This window comes from Pleuronectes platessa, chromosome 11 (assembly GCF_947347685.1).
Source record: "Pleuronectes platessa chromosome 11, fPlePla1.1, whole genome shotgun sequence".
Taxonomy (NCBI): Eukaryota; Metazoa; Chordata; class Actinopteri; order Pleuronectiformes; family Pleuronectidae; genus Pleuronectes; species Pleuronectes platessa.
The window spans coordinates 20297115-20309567 of NC_070636.1; the positions used below are offsets into that span (position 1 = coordinate 20297115).

Below are 12453 nucleotides of genomic sequence, written 5' to 3' on the forward strand. Positions count from 1 at the left end.
TCCATTAACAACATCAACAACCAAATAAGACTGAGCAAATCCAATCCAAATATAAATAGATAAGTACAAACACAAAACTCATAGGTGAGCAAATTCGAAAGTAGATTTAATTTAAAAAAAAAAATTAACAATTAAATAAATAAAACATTGGCAAGCATTATACAATTATTATTCCTCTTTAAAGAGATCAATGTACACATTAACAGTTTATTACTATTTATGTGATATAAGTTTGATATTAAATTAATTCACATAAAAACCTGTGAAGTTGGTAGTTTACGCTGAATTCACTGTTATGTTTATTAACAATATTTTGATGAGTTTTTACAGGATATGTTGTTATGGAGATGCGTTGAGGAAGATACATATTTGTTGGCTATGTAAATTGTGTAACATTTTAATTAATATTTCTTAATCTTATATATGTTAATGTTTGACACATTTTAGTTTCAGTGAACCGGTGGCTGCCGAGTGACGTCATATCTCTGCGACTGTTTACTTTCCGTCATGGCGCTGTTTCCAGCGTTTGCAGAAACTTCGAGTGATAAAGTTGAAGATTCGTCTAAAGGTGAACACACCGTCTTGTAGCCCGCGTTTTAATGACAGTTGCTTATCTAATTGATGCCTTGTTGTCATTATACAGAGTGGATTAATCAGATTAGCCACAAAATAGCTTGTGTTAGCTTCGTGTGGTTGGAGCTGAACGACAATTGATGAAACCGACCCAGATGAAATAATCTCAGAGAATTTACTCATCGATAGGACACACAGGTTCAGCTTGTAGTAGTGCACCGTCTTCACAGAAAGAGAGACGATCTAGGATGAAGCCAGACTTTGACTCGACACCAGCAGGCTCCTGCACACTGCTACATGTGTTTTGGTCATGTCCCAAGCTGCATCTATCTTTGAGACACTGTAGAATATGTGGAAAAACAGTGCCATCTCAATTCATTGCATTGTTTGGATGCTTGTTTTACTACCTGCCATTTGAATATAATGGTATTTTGCTCCCTGCTGTCCAGAAGACTTATTTTGTTCGAATGGTCGGATGCTCTCCCTCCAATATATGGTCACTGGATCATAAAGCGGACTCAGACTGAATTAGATTCACCATAAGGGAGTCCACTAGCATATTGGACGTCTCTCGCCAGCCATTTTTTTTCTTTGTAGAATGCAGGGAAGCTATCAAAATAATCCACCCTTTTTTCTTCCTTTCAGCTATTTATTATTGTTATTATTATTTATATCTGCATTTTTACCTTTGTCTTCACTTCAATGTATTTACAAGTCTATTTATATAAGTTATATAATATATTTAAATAATATAAATATATTTATTTTTCATGGATGTCTGGCTGTCCATCGACCAGTATTTTGGAGGGGGGGGGGGGGGGGGCAGTCCGAGGATATGGACCGTAACTTGACTGTCCTATGTTCAAGTTGTATATCTTTTGTTACATGTTGGAAATAAAAAAAAATACATAGTCAAAAAAAAGATTTTGCCGTTAATTAATAACTATAACATAACTTCACATTCCTGCTACATTGTGTCTTTTAAAAGCAGCAGCATCAGACTATTTATCAACCACATCTCATTAGTCTGGGTTTAATTATGTTTCGGTCATGACCTTTACATGCAACATTGAGAAGTCTTCTTGTCTGCTCCAAGAAGACATGAAGGCGTATTTAGACTGCAGGTCAATTTAACTTCTCTCTGTTGTAAGAAAATAGAAATGTATCCCATAGAGCAGTTTGTTTCCACTCAATTTAAACAGCCTGTCAAAGGCATGATACTACACTGCACATAACATAAATCAGTGCTTGATAATCAACATCATGATCCAACAGTCCTCCTGATTCTCTCTCTTCTTGGTCACTCTCTCCCTTTAGAATTAGGCTGGTTGACCAATACAAGTTTTCAGACCAGAGATGCCTTCTCTCTTCACGGTCGTTTTTTAAAGAAGGAGACAAGGTAATAATAAAAAAGACACATCACTGGAAATTATACATTGTGTGGTCGAGTACACAACGTTGTAGTTTGTTGCATCTTTCCATTTCCAATATCGTACTGCATATCTCTGTTTGCCGTTTCTGGATTTGGTGAACTTATTCCTCTTATTTTACCCTCTTATTTTTCTCTTTGTACCTTAAGAAGCTTATTAAATAAACTGAATTAGTCTATAATTTTTGTAGTTACAAGTATTCAGGAGACTATAAGGGAAATGTGTAAATCTTGTGTTTCTGCTTGAAATTTAAAAGTGTTGTAACCTCGTGAATGACCCTTTCAGTCTAAGCAGAGAGGTGAGTTCTGCTGAGGAGCAGAAAGAAGAAGAGGATAATGTGCCATCCAAAAAGAAGAGGAAGAAGAGTGAAAAGAAGAAGAAAAAGAAGAAAAAACACAAAAAGAAGAGTGGGAGGTATTCCGACAGCAGCGGCTCAGACTCAGAGACCACCTACCCCAGTGATCTCAAAAGGGAGCAAGAGGCTGCTGGGTATAGACAAACACACACATTTCCATTAAACTCTTAATTTTATACACAATGGCACTGGCAGACTTTTATTTAGTCATTTTTTGATGGTGTATGTGTGTATCCCCTATTACAGATCCGAGGCTGCTGCAGTAGCAAATACTTTTTCCTGGTTAGATGACCTCCAGTCGCCCGCAGAGCAGCCGTTCTGTGTGGACCGCAAACCAGACCAAGCCAACTGGACATATAAGTCCCTGTACAGAGGAGATGTAGCGAGGTAACATGTTCACACAATACACTTTGCACCCTCTGCATAGATTCACATTCTCTCTCTTAGGCTACATCCATGCTACTAAGTTTTCATTTTAATATGGCCTTTTCAAACTTAAACGTTCTCTGACCACACCAGTCTTTTGGCTCCGTATCAGTTTTAATCCCTGTCCATACAAACAGGCCTAAAAACGCATCTCACATGACCACTTATGTACACTGGGCGTGCACATGTTGGTGTAAACAGTTGGGTGCATGTGCTGTAGTACAAAGATTGCTCAAATAATGGCTAGTCGCCTACACATGTAAGCAGTTGAATCATTGTAAAATGATGAATTTAACTGCACAACAGCTGTTAGCAAAGAGAACAGGGTCAGCAACTCTTGTAATTGATTATCCTTGTTGTGTTCTACACTAGTACACTGGGCTAAGCCCCAAACTAAAACAAGGCCAGAAGCATTTCTAAACTTCTCCTTTTTTGCATCTCTAAGGCAGAGTTGATGCGTTTTCAAATGAAAATATAGAAGTGTTGACATAGCCTTAGTGACAATCTCTGCTCATGCCAACAACAGTATTTGCCTATGCAGAGTATATTTAAAACCACTCACTCTTCAGGATGGGAAGGGCTCTTTTGATCTTCAGGTCTTCGGGAGAGGAGAAATTTAATCTTGCATGAAGTGGAATGGCAGCTTTGAAATTGTGTGTTCCAGGTATAAGAGGAAAGGCAGCTCATCGTTGGGTCTGGACCTTCGCAGACAGGGAGTCAGCTGGGAGGCGTCTGAATCGAATAAGAAACAGAAAGGCAGGGACAAGAGGAAAGCAGCAGATAGATACTTCTCTTCAGTCAGTCGCCAGCTGCTGAGGTCCCAATTGGCTCTTCCTACGTTACCAAAGAATCCTGATTGTCTTGATGTCATCAGTGCCATCACTTACCTCCCTCTGGGTGATCACGAAGGAGAGAACAATGGAGGACAGACAGGTACAAGATTTACTCACAACTGAGCTAACATTTTCTGTGTCAGACCTACCTTGCACATATCTTACAAGGACCATGTCATTTTAACCCATAATGTTTCAATGCAGTTGGCAGAGTGCCGACATCATCAGTCAATCCTCTCGGTGTGTACGACTCCTCCACGGCCCTCTGGCTGCAGGGGAAAGGACAGCCGGAGCCGACAGAGCAGCAGAAACAGGACGAACACACAGGGGAGAGCTCTGTGCTAATGGCCAGGAGGACTGAGGAGTTCAACCGGAAGCTCAGAGAGCAGCCATCAGACACACAGCTATGGATCAAATTCATACATTACCAGGTATGACGGCCCTTCTTTTCACCTGTACTTTAATCAGCTATTTATGGAGAGGATTCAAGATTCAAGACTTTATTGTCATTTTACAATATAGTATGTTTATTTTTGTATGAATGTATATAATTTCAATACTTTTTTGTGGTTTCAACAATTGTCCAATTGTTTGTATGAAGATTTGTTTTTACTTAAAAGTACTGTTTACCTCAGTGTATAGTTTGAGGTACTGCCAGCTACCTCAGGGTTCAGACTGTTCAGACATCTTTCAAGCTTTCAGAATTTGCTCATGACGATAATAAAAAAATTGGGCTTATTATATTATATATTATATTCGTCAAATTGTCAAAAGCTCCCAGGTAAAGACCAAAACTAGGAATGTGTCAGCGCTTCTCTATCTGTGACATCTAATATGTGTGTAACAACTTTAAACACTTATAGTTTTCAGTCCCCTGAATGTGATTCAGGGGACCGAAAAAAAAGTGAGAAAAAAAAAGTCCTTAATCGCATTTAATAACGAAAGTGATTTAAAAAAAGTATAGAAGGGACTAAGCTTTCAACAACACAGTTATCTGTCTGATTATTCCTGTGCATCATCACCTCTGATCTTCCTCATCTCCTATCTGGCTCTCTAGGATGAGCTGAGTTCAGCAGAGTTTGGAGGCGAGGAGGAACAGCAGGGCAGCCATTCGACTGAGCACCGCAAGTCTTCGTACCGAGCAGTCCTTGACAAAAAGCTGTGCATTGCAGAGCGCGCTGTGGAAACCAACCCCACCTCCATAGCTCTGCAGCTGGAGAGGCTCCGGATCTGCCAGGAGCTCTGGGAGCCCTCGGTTCTGGCTAAAGAGTGGAAGAAACTGGTCAGTCTTTTTTTTCCATCAAACTCGCTCAGTGCTATGTATATAAACTACATGCAATGCAGCACACTCTAGGTGTGGTTTGTTTACCTTGGTCCAAACCATAGACTTTATATAAAGATAGGTGATGCGTACTAACCTCCTCCTGTTCTACCAAAATGAAGCTAAACTATCCCGGATATGCGTGTTGCCATCTTGCTCTTTTAACGTAATTAGGAGCCAGAGTGGGCGCAGTAGTGATCGTGGTGTGGAGCTCCGCCATCGAGGTCCTGCTGATACACACGCTTGATCAATCTTGAGTCAGTCTCAGCTTTCAATCATGATGCTTCACCCATTTTCAATGCATTTAAAACTAATTAAAACCAAACTTACTGAGAAAAGTCAAACTTGAACAAACATCGCTGTGATAAGAATTACCTTAAATGACACAAACCATCTTTTAGAAATGTTTATTTATGTGTCACATCAACTAACATGGAGGAGGCAGGGTTTAAGACTTGTACTGCAGGCAGCCACCAGGGGGGCAAGGATTCACCTTTGGAATCTGTGATGTCCCCCTTCTTTATACACAGTCTAAAGATTAAGATTAAGATCCATTTATTCATCCCAAACACATGCACAGACATGCAAAGGCACACTCATGCAGGTAGGGAAATTTAATCTCTGCTTTTTACCCATCTGGTGCAGGACACACAGAGCAGTGAGCGACCATGTACGGCGCTCTATGTCCTGTCCAAACTAGAGCAGAAAGAATTGACCATTGCCTAAATTTGTGACCAAATTTTTCCGTCATTCTAACAAAGTTCACTTGTGTTTAATCTGTTTCACACCAGGTGTTCCTCCATCCAAACAGTGCCCCCTTGTGGAGGGAGTATCTGCTCTTCACCCAGAGCTACTTCAGCAACTTCACTGTGCCAAAGGTCAACGCTGCCTACGGGAAGTGTCTAAGCACGCTCAGTGGCGTGCAGGATGGCAGCATGGTCTCTCACCCAGCCCTGCCAGGGATTGAGGAGGATATGTTGGGTACAAGAGATTTGTTTTGCTCTTTTTATGTTTTCACACACTAAAAGACTGAGTGCAAAACAGTTACATGAGTAGTTTTCAGTCAAGAACTCCGCAGAATATCCGCACTACTGGGTACGGACTTTCCCTGGAGGTTATCTTTCACATATGTGTTCCGGTGAGGGTTGGCACTACAGGCAGAGGCAGAATATAACTTATTAATTCCGCCAGATCACATGATTGTGTTCTCAGTACATAGACACTGGAGTCGACCCATGTCACCAAAAGCTCTCTTGACATCTTTGTCGGCTCTGTTTAGTGTTTTTCATTCGTGCATCTGTCACTTGTTAGAAATGTCATCAACACGCTCACTTGCTCATGGTGAATCCTGTGGAGGATCTCCTGCTGTGTTCTCACATGAGCTCACTCAGACATTCTCTGGAGTTTTTCCGGTGGGCTGGCTGGAGAAACTCTGGAGAAAGTACAGAGCCTCTAACTCGGACATTTGCATTCTCACATACAGCCCCTCTGAAAGATGTCTGGTGATTCAAGTGCATGTCTGAAAGCAGCTAAGCTTACTCAGCCCAGTTTTATCCTCTGCTTCTGTCATAACAAGGAAACCCTCAACTCACGCATAAATGTATAACGGTACACACTTGACATCGGAACTTTTATTACATCCTACTCTCATTTTTTTTAGTAGATTAAAACATTTGTCTGAATGTTCAATGCGTTATACAATGTGTTTTTCATTTAGCCTATCTCTATCTTTCTGTCCAGATATCTTCACCCAGCAGTGTCATTTCCTACGTCAGTCTGGTCAATCGGAGAAGGCAATTTCTCTGTTTCAGGCCATGATCGACTTTACTTTTTACAAACCTGACAGCGTTCGAGGACTGTCCACCAAACAGCAGGTTTGTTTGTTTGATTGTCTGCACCGAAGTTTAAACAGTCAAATATGAGTTATATACATAGACATACAAAGGGTAATATATCGGTGCTCCAATAAGGGGGAAAGGGGTCTTGGAGTTTGATGTGTCTTTGTGTGTCTGCATGTGCAGGTGGAGTTCTTCGAGCCGTTCTGGGACAGCGGGGAGGCAAGGGTTGGGGAATTGGGGGCCAGGGGCTGGAAAGCCTGGATGCTCCAACAAGAGCGTGGGGGATGGCTACAGCCCAGTGCAGGTAAAACACACACACACACACACACACACACACACACACACACTTATACTGAGCCTTGAAGGTAATCCTGGAATAGATTTTTTGTGCTAGAACTATGAAAACAACAACAACCTAAGTACCACGTTTGTGTGTTCACAGATGAGGAAGAGGAGGAGGAGGAAGATGAGGAGGAGGTGAAGGATCGGAGCCAGCCCAGAGAGACCGTTTGGCTCGATGTTGAGTGTTCTCGTGAAGCAGCTCAGTGGTTGCCCTGGCGGCCGGACAAAGCCAAGGGCCAATCAGAAGAGGACTGTGAGGACCCTGACAGACAGGTACATACAGCTTGACACACATACACAGAAAGATAGATGTAAATCCTTATAAGTCCATCTGTTTTTAAGTTACACTTACATGATATGTAATTTAAGTGGATCTAAAGTCTCTCTCTTTCTGTCCAATTCTAGGTTTTATTTGATGACATTGGTCCATCCCTAATTTGTCTGTCGTCACCAGAGCTGCAGATACGTTTTCTTCTCCATTTCTTGTCATTCCTTGGGCTGCCTGTAGATTCTGCTCTATCTCCTGCCCCCTGCCAGCCTGGCCTGCTGCTAGAGAACCTCTCTTTGCTCACTCAGGGTAAAATGACACAATCATTAACAAAAGTTCTAACTTTTTTTTTTTTTTTAAATATAACGATCGGTCTGAATCATAGTGAGATGAAGGCAAATGACAAATCTGGCCTCATGTTCCATCCTAGGTAATGAGCTCCAGCGTCCGATGACCTCCTACAACCTACCTGAACTCGGGGTTAACGCTGTAGGTCACATGACCACCCTTCAGGGAACCAGGAAATGGGTGGGGCTTGGAAAGCAGGGCGAGAGGTTTGTCACCAACGTGTTCAATATGGTCCAACCCATCCTGCCTCTTCATCACCGAGCTGTTCTGTCACTCAGTTGGATGCAGTACGAGAAACTCAAGGTAAGAATTGGTTTATCCATAAAGCAAAAGAAAGAAATTTCGGTCAACTTATTTTCAGGTCAGAAATGTGCTGAACTTCGGCACTAACATATTTGTATTTTTGCATGCATCAGGTCGTGCGCTGCTTATGCAGTGGCAACAAAAAACGTCTCCGTCCTCAAGGCAAGAGCAGCAAGCGGGTTGCCAAGCGACTGCTTAAAGAACCCGACAACCGCTCCTCGTTGGTGCTGTGGCGGGAGTATGCTCACCTGGAATGGATGTTGGGAAACCTGGAAGAAGCTCGCAAGGTCTTCTCCACGGCCACAGAGATTGGGGGAGGCAAAGGGTTAAGCAGCCCCACCCTCTGTGAGCTGTCTCTGCTGTGGTCCCAGCTGGAGGTGGAGGACCAGGCAGGGGGGCAAGGAGGGGGACAAACTGATGTAACTCTGTCCCCAGCTGTGTTGGTCCTAACCAGGCTAGCAGAAGGAGCCTCCTCTTCCTCCTCTTCAACCTCCCACTCCCTCTCCCCAGTAGCTGTCCTGAAAGCCAGGAGGTCTTACGAGCAGGCTCTGACGGCCAGCTTGTCAGCACTGGACCAAGTTCACAACAACCCTCAAACCAACACAAAAGGTACATTTTCATAATAATATCTGAGGCCCTGCTCAGACCGGTTAGCAACATCTGTCTTTAGAGAGCCAGTCACAAGAGGACAGCTCTCAGGACGTCACCTGGCATTACAATGTGTCCTGAATGTGTCTCCTGTGACCACTTGTAAGCAGATCTCACTTTCCTGCTCTATATGCAAATACACATTTCCATCACCTCTGTTCTCTGAGATCAGACAAGGTTGTTTTTAACCAGTCCGACTACAGATGTGTCCACTGTTTGTTCATTGTTTGGTGTGTATGTGAGCATGCATGTGTCTGTGCGTGCACGTGTCGAGGGGAGCGAGTGAGCAGAACCAGGAGAGGCTGAGATAACCTCCACATTACTACATTTTGTTTGGAAACACATCAACTCTGGTACGGATATGTTTGGAAGCTGACGTAATCACTTATAACCACATGCTGATTGGGTCTTGTCCGTCACAAGGTAGCTTTAGCTGATTCGTCAGGCACCTATAACATGACCCCTTCTGGAAGAAAACAACTAGCCTTAGTCTTGACTACCAGTGTAGAATGCAACATGGATAATTAATTACATGCATTGCTGACCCTGTTGTCTCTATTAACAGCTGCTCAGTAGTTCAATTCTGCATTTTTCAATTATACAACTACTAACATATGAAGGAGATGAGCTATTCTGTCACACAGGACAGTTTTCACGTATTTTTATTCCATGTTCAACCCATCCTGTATGCTCAGTATTCAATATAGCAATGACCATAATCAAACATACCATGCCATAGTTTTAAATTCATATATTGAATCCCTCCCATGCAAGCAGTGTTTTATATACTTTGCAGGCCATGACAACCCGCCTGTAGAGATTTAAAACCACATAAGTTCAAATATAAATATGTTTAATATTTAACCCATAATATAAAGTACACTATTTAGTTATTGTCAATCACCCAAAAACACTGGTAGGCTGTAATGTGGCATTGTAATTGGTCTGAATCATGGAGAATTGTGCTTCAACAATACATGGTTTACACCGATTATAGATAGTTGGAATTATTTGCCAAATAATTATTAAACTGACTGGTAGCAAATGGCCTCTGCGTTGAATTTCATATTGTGTACCACTAAATCTGATGGATTTCTGTACAGCTAACAATTGTTCCTCTAAACTGAGCTGAAGCTTTTAGTTGGATACAGGTCGTTGACAGGTGGAGGACTAACAGCAAATGGAAAAAGTTTCCTCAAACTAGTCTATTTTGATGATGCTTAATTAATTTAAAACAAATTAAAAAGCAATTTCCTCTCCCAATTCATTTTCCGTTAAAGACAGGACCCAGTTGAATCAGTTATTAATTTGATTCATTCTCTAATCACATTATTTCCACCACTAGGTCAACAGGACCTGCTTGGAGAGAAGCTGAGGCTGAGTGGTCAGGTAGGCTGCTTCGCTCTGTTCCAGTACCTCACGGTGGGCATCCAAGCTGCCAACACTGTCTACAGCCAGGCCAGAGAAAAGATGGAGGCACTTCATTGCACACTCGACGAGCAGTTAAAGAATGATAATCAAAACACACCTGCAGCGGATTCCAGCCATGTTCGCAAGCTAGCTTCTGAGTGTCAGGTATTGGCCGTACAGCAGGCAGCCTTGCTCAGATACCACAACAGCACCAGTGTGTTTCCACTGGCAACACTGAGACAAATGCTGACCTCTGCCCTCTCAACCTGGCCTGGCAGCGCCCCTCTCTGGTGCATATATGCACAGGTAAGTTTTGGTCTGCTCAGAAGATACCAAAGAAAATCCATTCATAAATCATCCGACCATGCAGGTGTTTGGCATGAGCTCCTTGTTTCTTCTCTGGCTCTTTCCACCTATTTTGTACAGAATCTTTAAATGTGTATCGCAGCATGATGACCCTCGGGCGATCTGCTTTCAGGTGGAGAACCGTTACCACAGCGCCGGCAGGGCACGCCGCTTTTTCCAATCTGTAATCAGGGAAAGCAGCAGTGTGGTTCCACGCCTCTTTGCCATTGTTACTGAACAACAGAGGAAGCAGCTGGTGGACGCTGCTCAGAGGTAACAGAATGCATGATGGGTAGTTTGGGGGTTTTGTCTGGATGTTATACTGGAATCAACCAAAAAATGCTCTCAAGTTGTTATGGTCATGGTTTGATCTTTCTTTCTCGCATGATAAGCCAAGAGGGTTTTCACAAATAGTCTTTCAGAATTCACACAACTTATTGTTAATTAAAGAAAAACATATTATTGTCTCTATAGGTCCTGTTGCAGTGACGCTACCGCACCGGCCTTCCTGCCAGAGAATGGCCTCAGCAACCGTATCCGTGGACTGTTTGAAAGCGCCATAGCAACAGAAATGGGTGCTCGCTGTCCTTTACTTTGGAGGATGTATATGTACTTCCTGGTGAGAGGGCAAACAACACACACTCTCACACACACACACACACACACACACACACACACACGTGTACTGCTCTTGTGGGGATGCTCCACTGACTTCAACTAATTTCCTATTCTACACTAGGTTAACGAGCACTTCCACAAGCCTGGTCATCTCTGTTATTTATCTCAACTATATATTTGATATCATGTGTATATATATATGTATATATCATAACAAGAATAATTGTGTGCTCTTTCAAACACCTGCTGATTGTTTAAGATCCCAAAGGCTCCCATGTCCTTCAAATTGTTTTATCTCTGACCTGAGGGACCTATTTGTATCTCATAACTACAAGAACTAACCTACACAGACCAGCCAATGCAGACTTACTTTGTTTAGTGTGAACGTTTCATTGCACAAATATTGAACTTCAGTAAAGTCCTGTCTTGGTTGTGTGTATGTAATGTGTTTGCATGTGTGTGTGTATTTATAGGTGTCAGAAGGGAAGGTGGATAAAGCCACTGGGATCTTCTATAAAGCCTTACAGAATATTCCCTGGGCCAAGGTGAGACACAGACATTAGAGTGGAACTTTCTAACAGCAGCTGATCCCTGTCCACTTCTTTTTTTAAATTGTACATTCAAAAAATACATGTTATAACAACTGATTGTCTTTCTCTTTGTTTGTGTGGGTGTGTATGAATTTAAATTTGGATTTATGCAAATGTCTGTGTGTGTGTGATATCAGGGTTTGTACATGGATGCGGTACAGCTGTTCCCCAAGCAACTGCAGGAGTTTGTAGATCTGATGACAGAGAAAGAGCTTCGACTCAGACTGCCTTTGGAAGAACTGGATATACTACTGGAAGACTAAACACACATAAACATACACATACACATACACATACACACACACATACACACACATTGGTCAATTACTCACTTTGAGTTTGCTTTTCTGCTAACATGCCAACCCACACGCACACTTGTTAAGAATAGCAGACATATGCAAAGTCAGATGCTCACACACACACACACACACACACGCACACACACACACACACACAGTTGCTGTATTGAGCGGTGAAGTTTCAACACTTTTATCCAAAGATGGACAAAGAGCCATTCTGTGTACATAATTTCTGAAGATGCTTTATTTTCACAGCAAATAATACAATGTCAATAAATATGAAATATTCGTATCCATGCTCATGTAGATCTGTTAATGTTTAAGTGCAGAATACACACACAAACTTCTGCCTGCCTGTCTGTATGTGGAACACATGTCTTGCAAACCGTTCATCTCATCGGCTTCACACCTGCCGTGTGTATAGTTGATGGCCTGAGGAAGTGCTGTGTCACATTTCGTGCAATTTGGATGTTGAGCAAACAGGCGACCAGCGCTCTGTGGCTGTC

The 12453-nt window shown here is 42.2% G+C and overlaps 1 protein-coding gene across 1 annotated transcript; it reads left to right on the forward strand.

Moving 5' to 3' along the window:
• The first annotated feature begins 475 nt into the window (after nucleotides 1-475).
• On the forward strand, nucleotides 476-12241 carry nrde2 (NRDE-2, necessary for RNA interference, domain containing). Its single transcript, XM_053434308.1, has 19 exons — nucleotides 476-568; nucleotides 1891-1972; nucleotides 2289-2492; nucleotides 2605-2745; nucleotides 3449-3717; nucleotides 3822-4048; nucleotides 4675-4899; nucleotides 5730-5919; nucleotides 6679-6812; nucleotides 6960-7080; nucleotides 7219-7391; nucleotides 7524-7695; nucleotides 7817-8037; nucleotides 8151-8646; nucleotides 10031-10401; nucleotides 10574-10713; nucleotides 10915-11059; nucleotides 11532-11603; nucleotides 11786-12241. The coding sequence occupies exons 1-19, from the start codon at nucleotides 508-510 to the stop codon at nucleotides 11909-11911; spliced, it is 3570 nt and encodes a 1189-aa protein (XP_053290283.1). The 5' UTR covers nucleotides 476-507; the 3' UTR covers nucleotides 11912-12241.
• The last annotated feature ends 212 nt before the right edge of the window (nucleotides 12242-12453 follow it).

Coding starts and splice junctions, on each gene's coding strand:
- nrde2 (XM_053434308.1), top strand. CDS start 508: ATGGCGCTGTTTCCAGCGTTTGCAGAAACTTCGAGTGATAAAGTTGAA. Junction 7,696..7,816: donor CCTCTCTTTGCTCACTCAGG/GTAAAATGACAC, acceptor GTTCCATCCTAG/GTAATGAGCTCCAGCGTCCG. Junction 8,647..10,030: donor CCCTCAAACCAACACAAAAG/GTACATTTTCAT, acceptor TTCCACCACTAG/GTCAACAGGACCTGCTTGGA.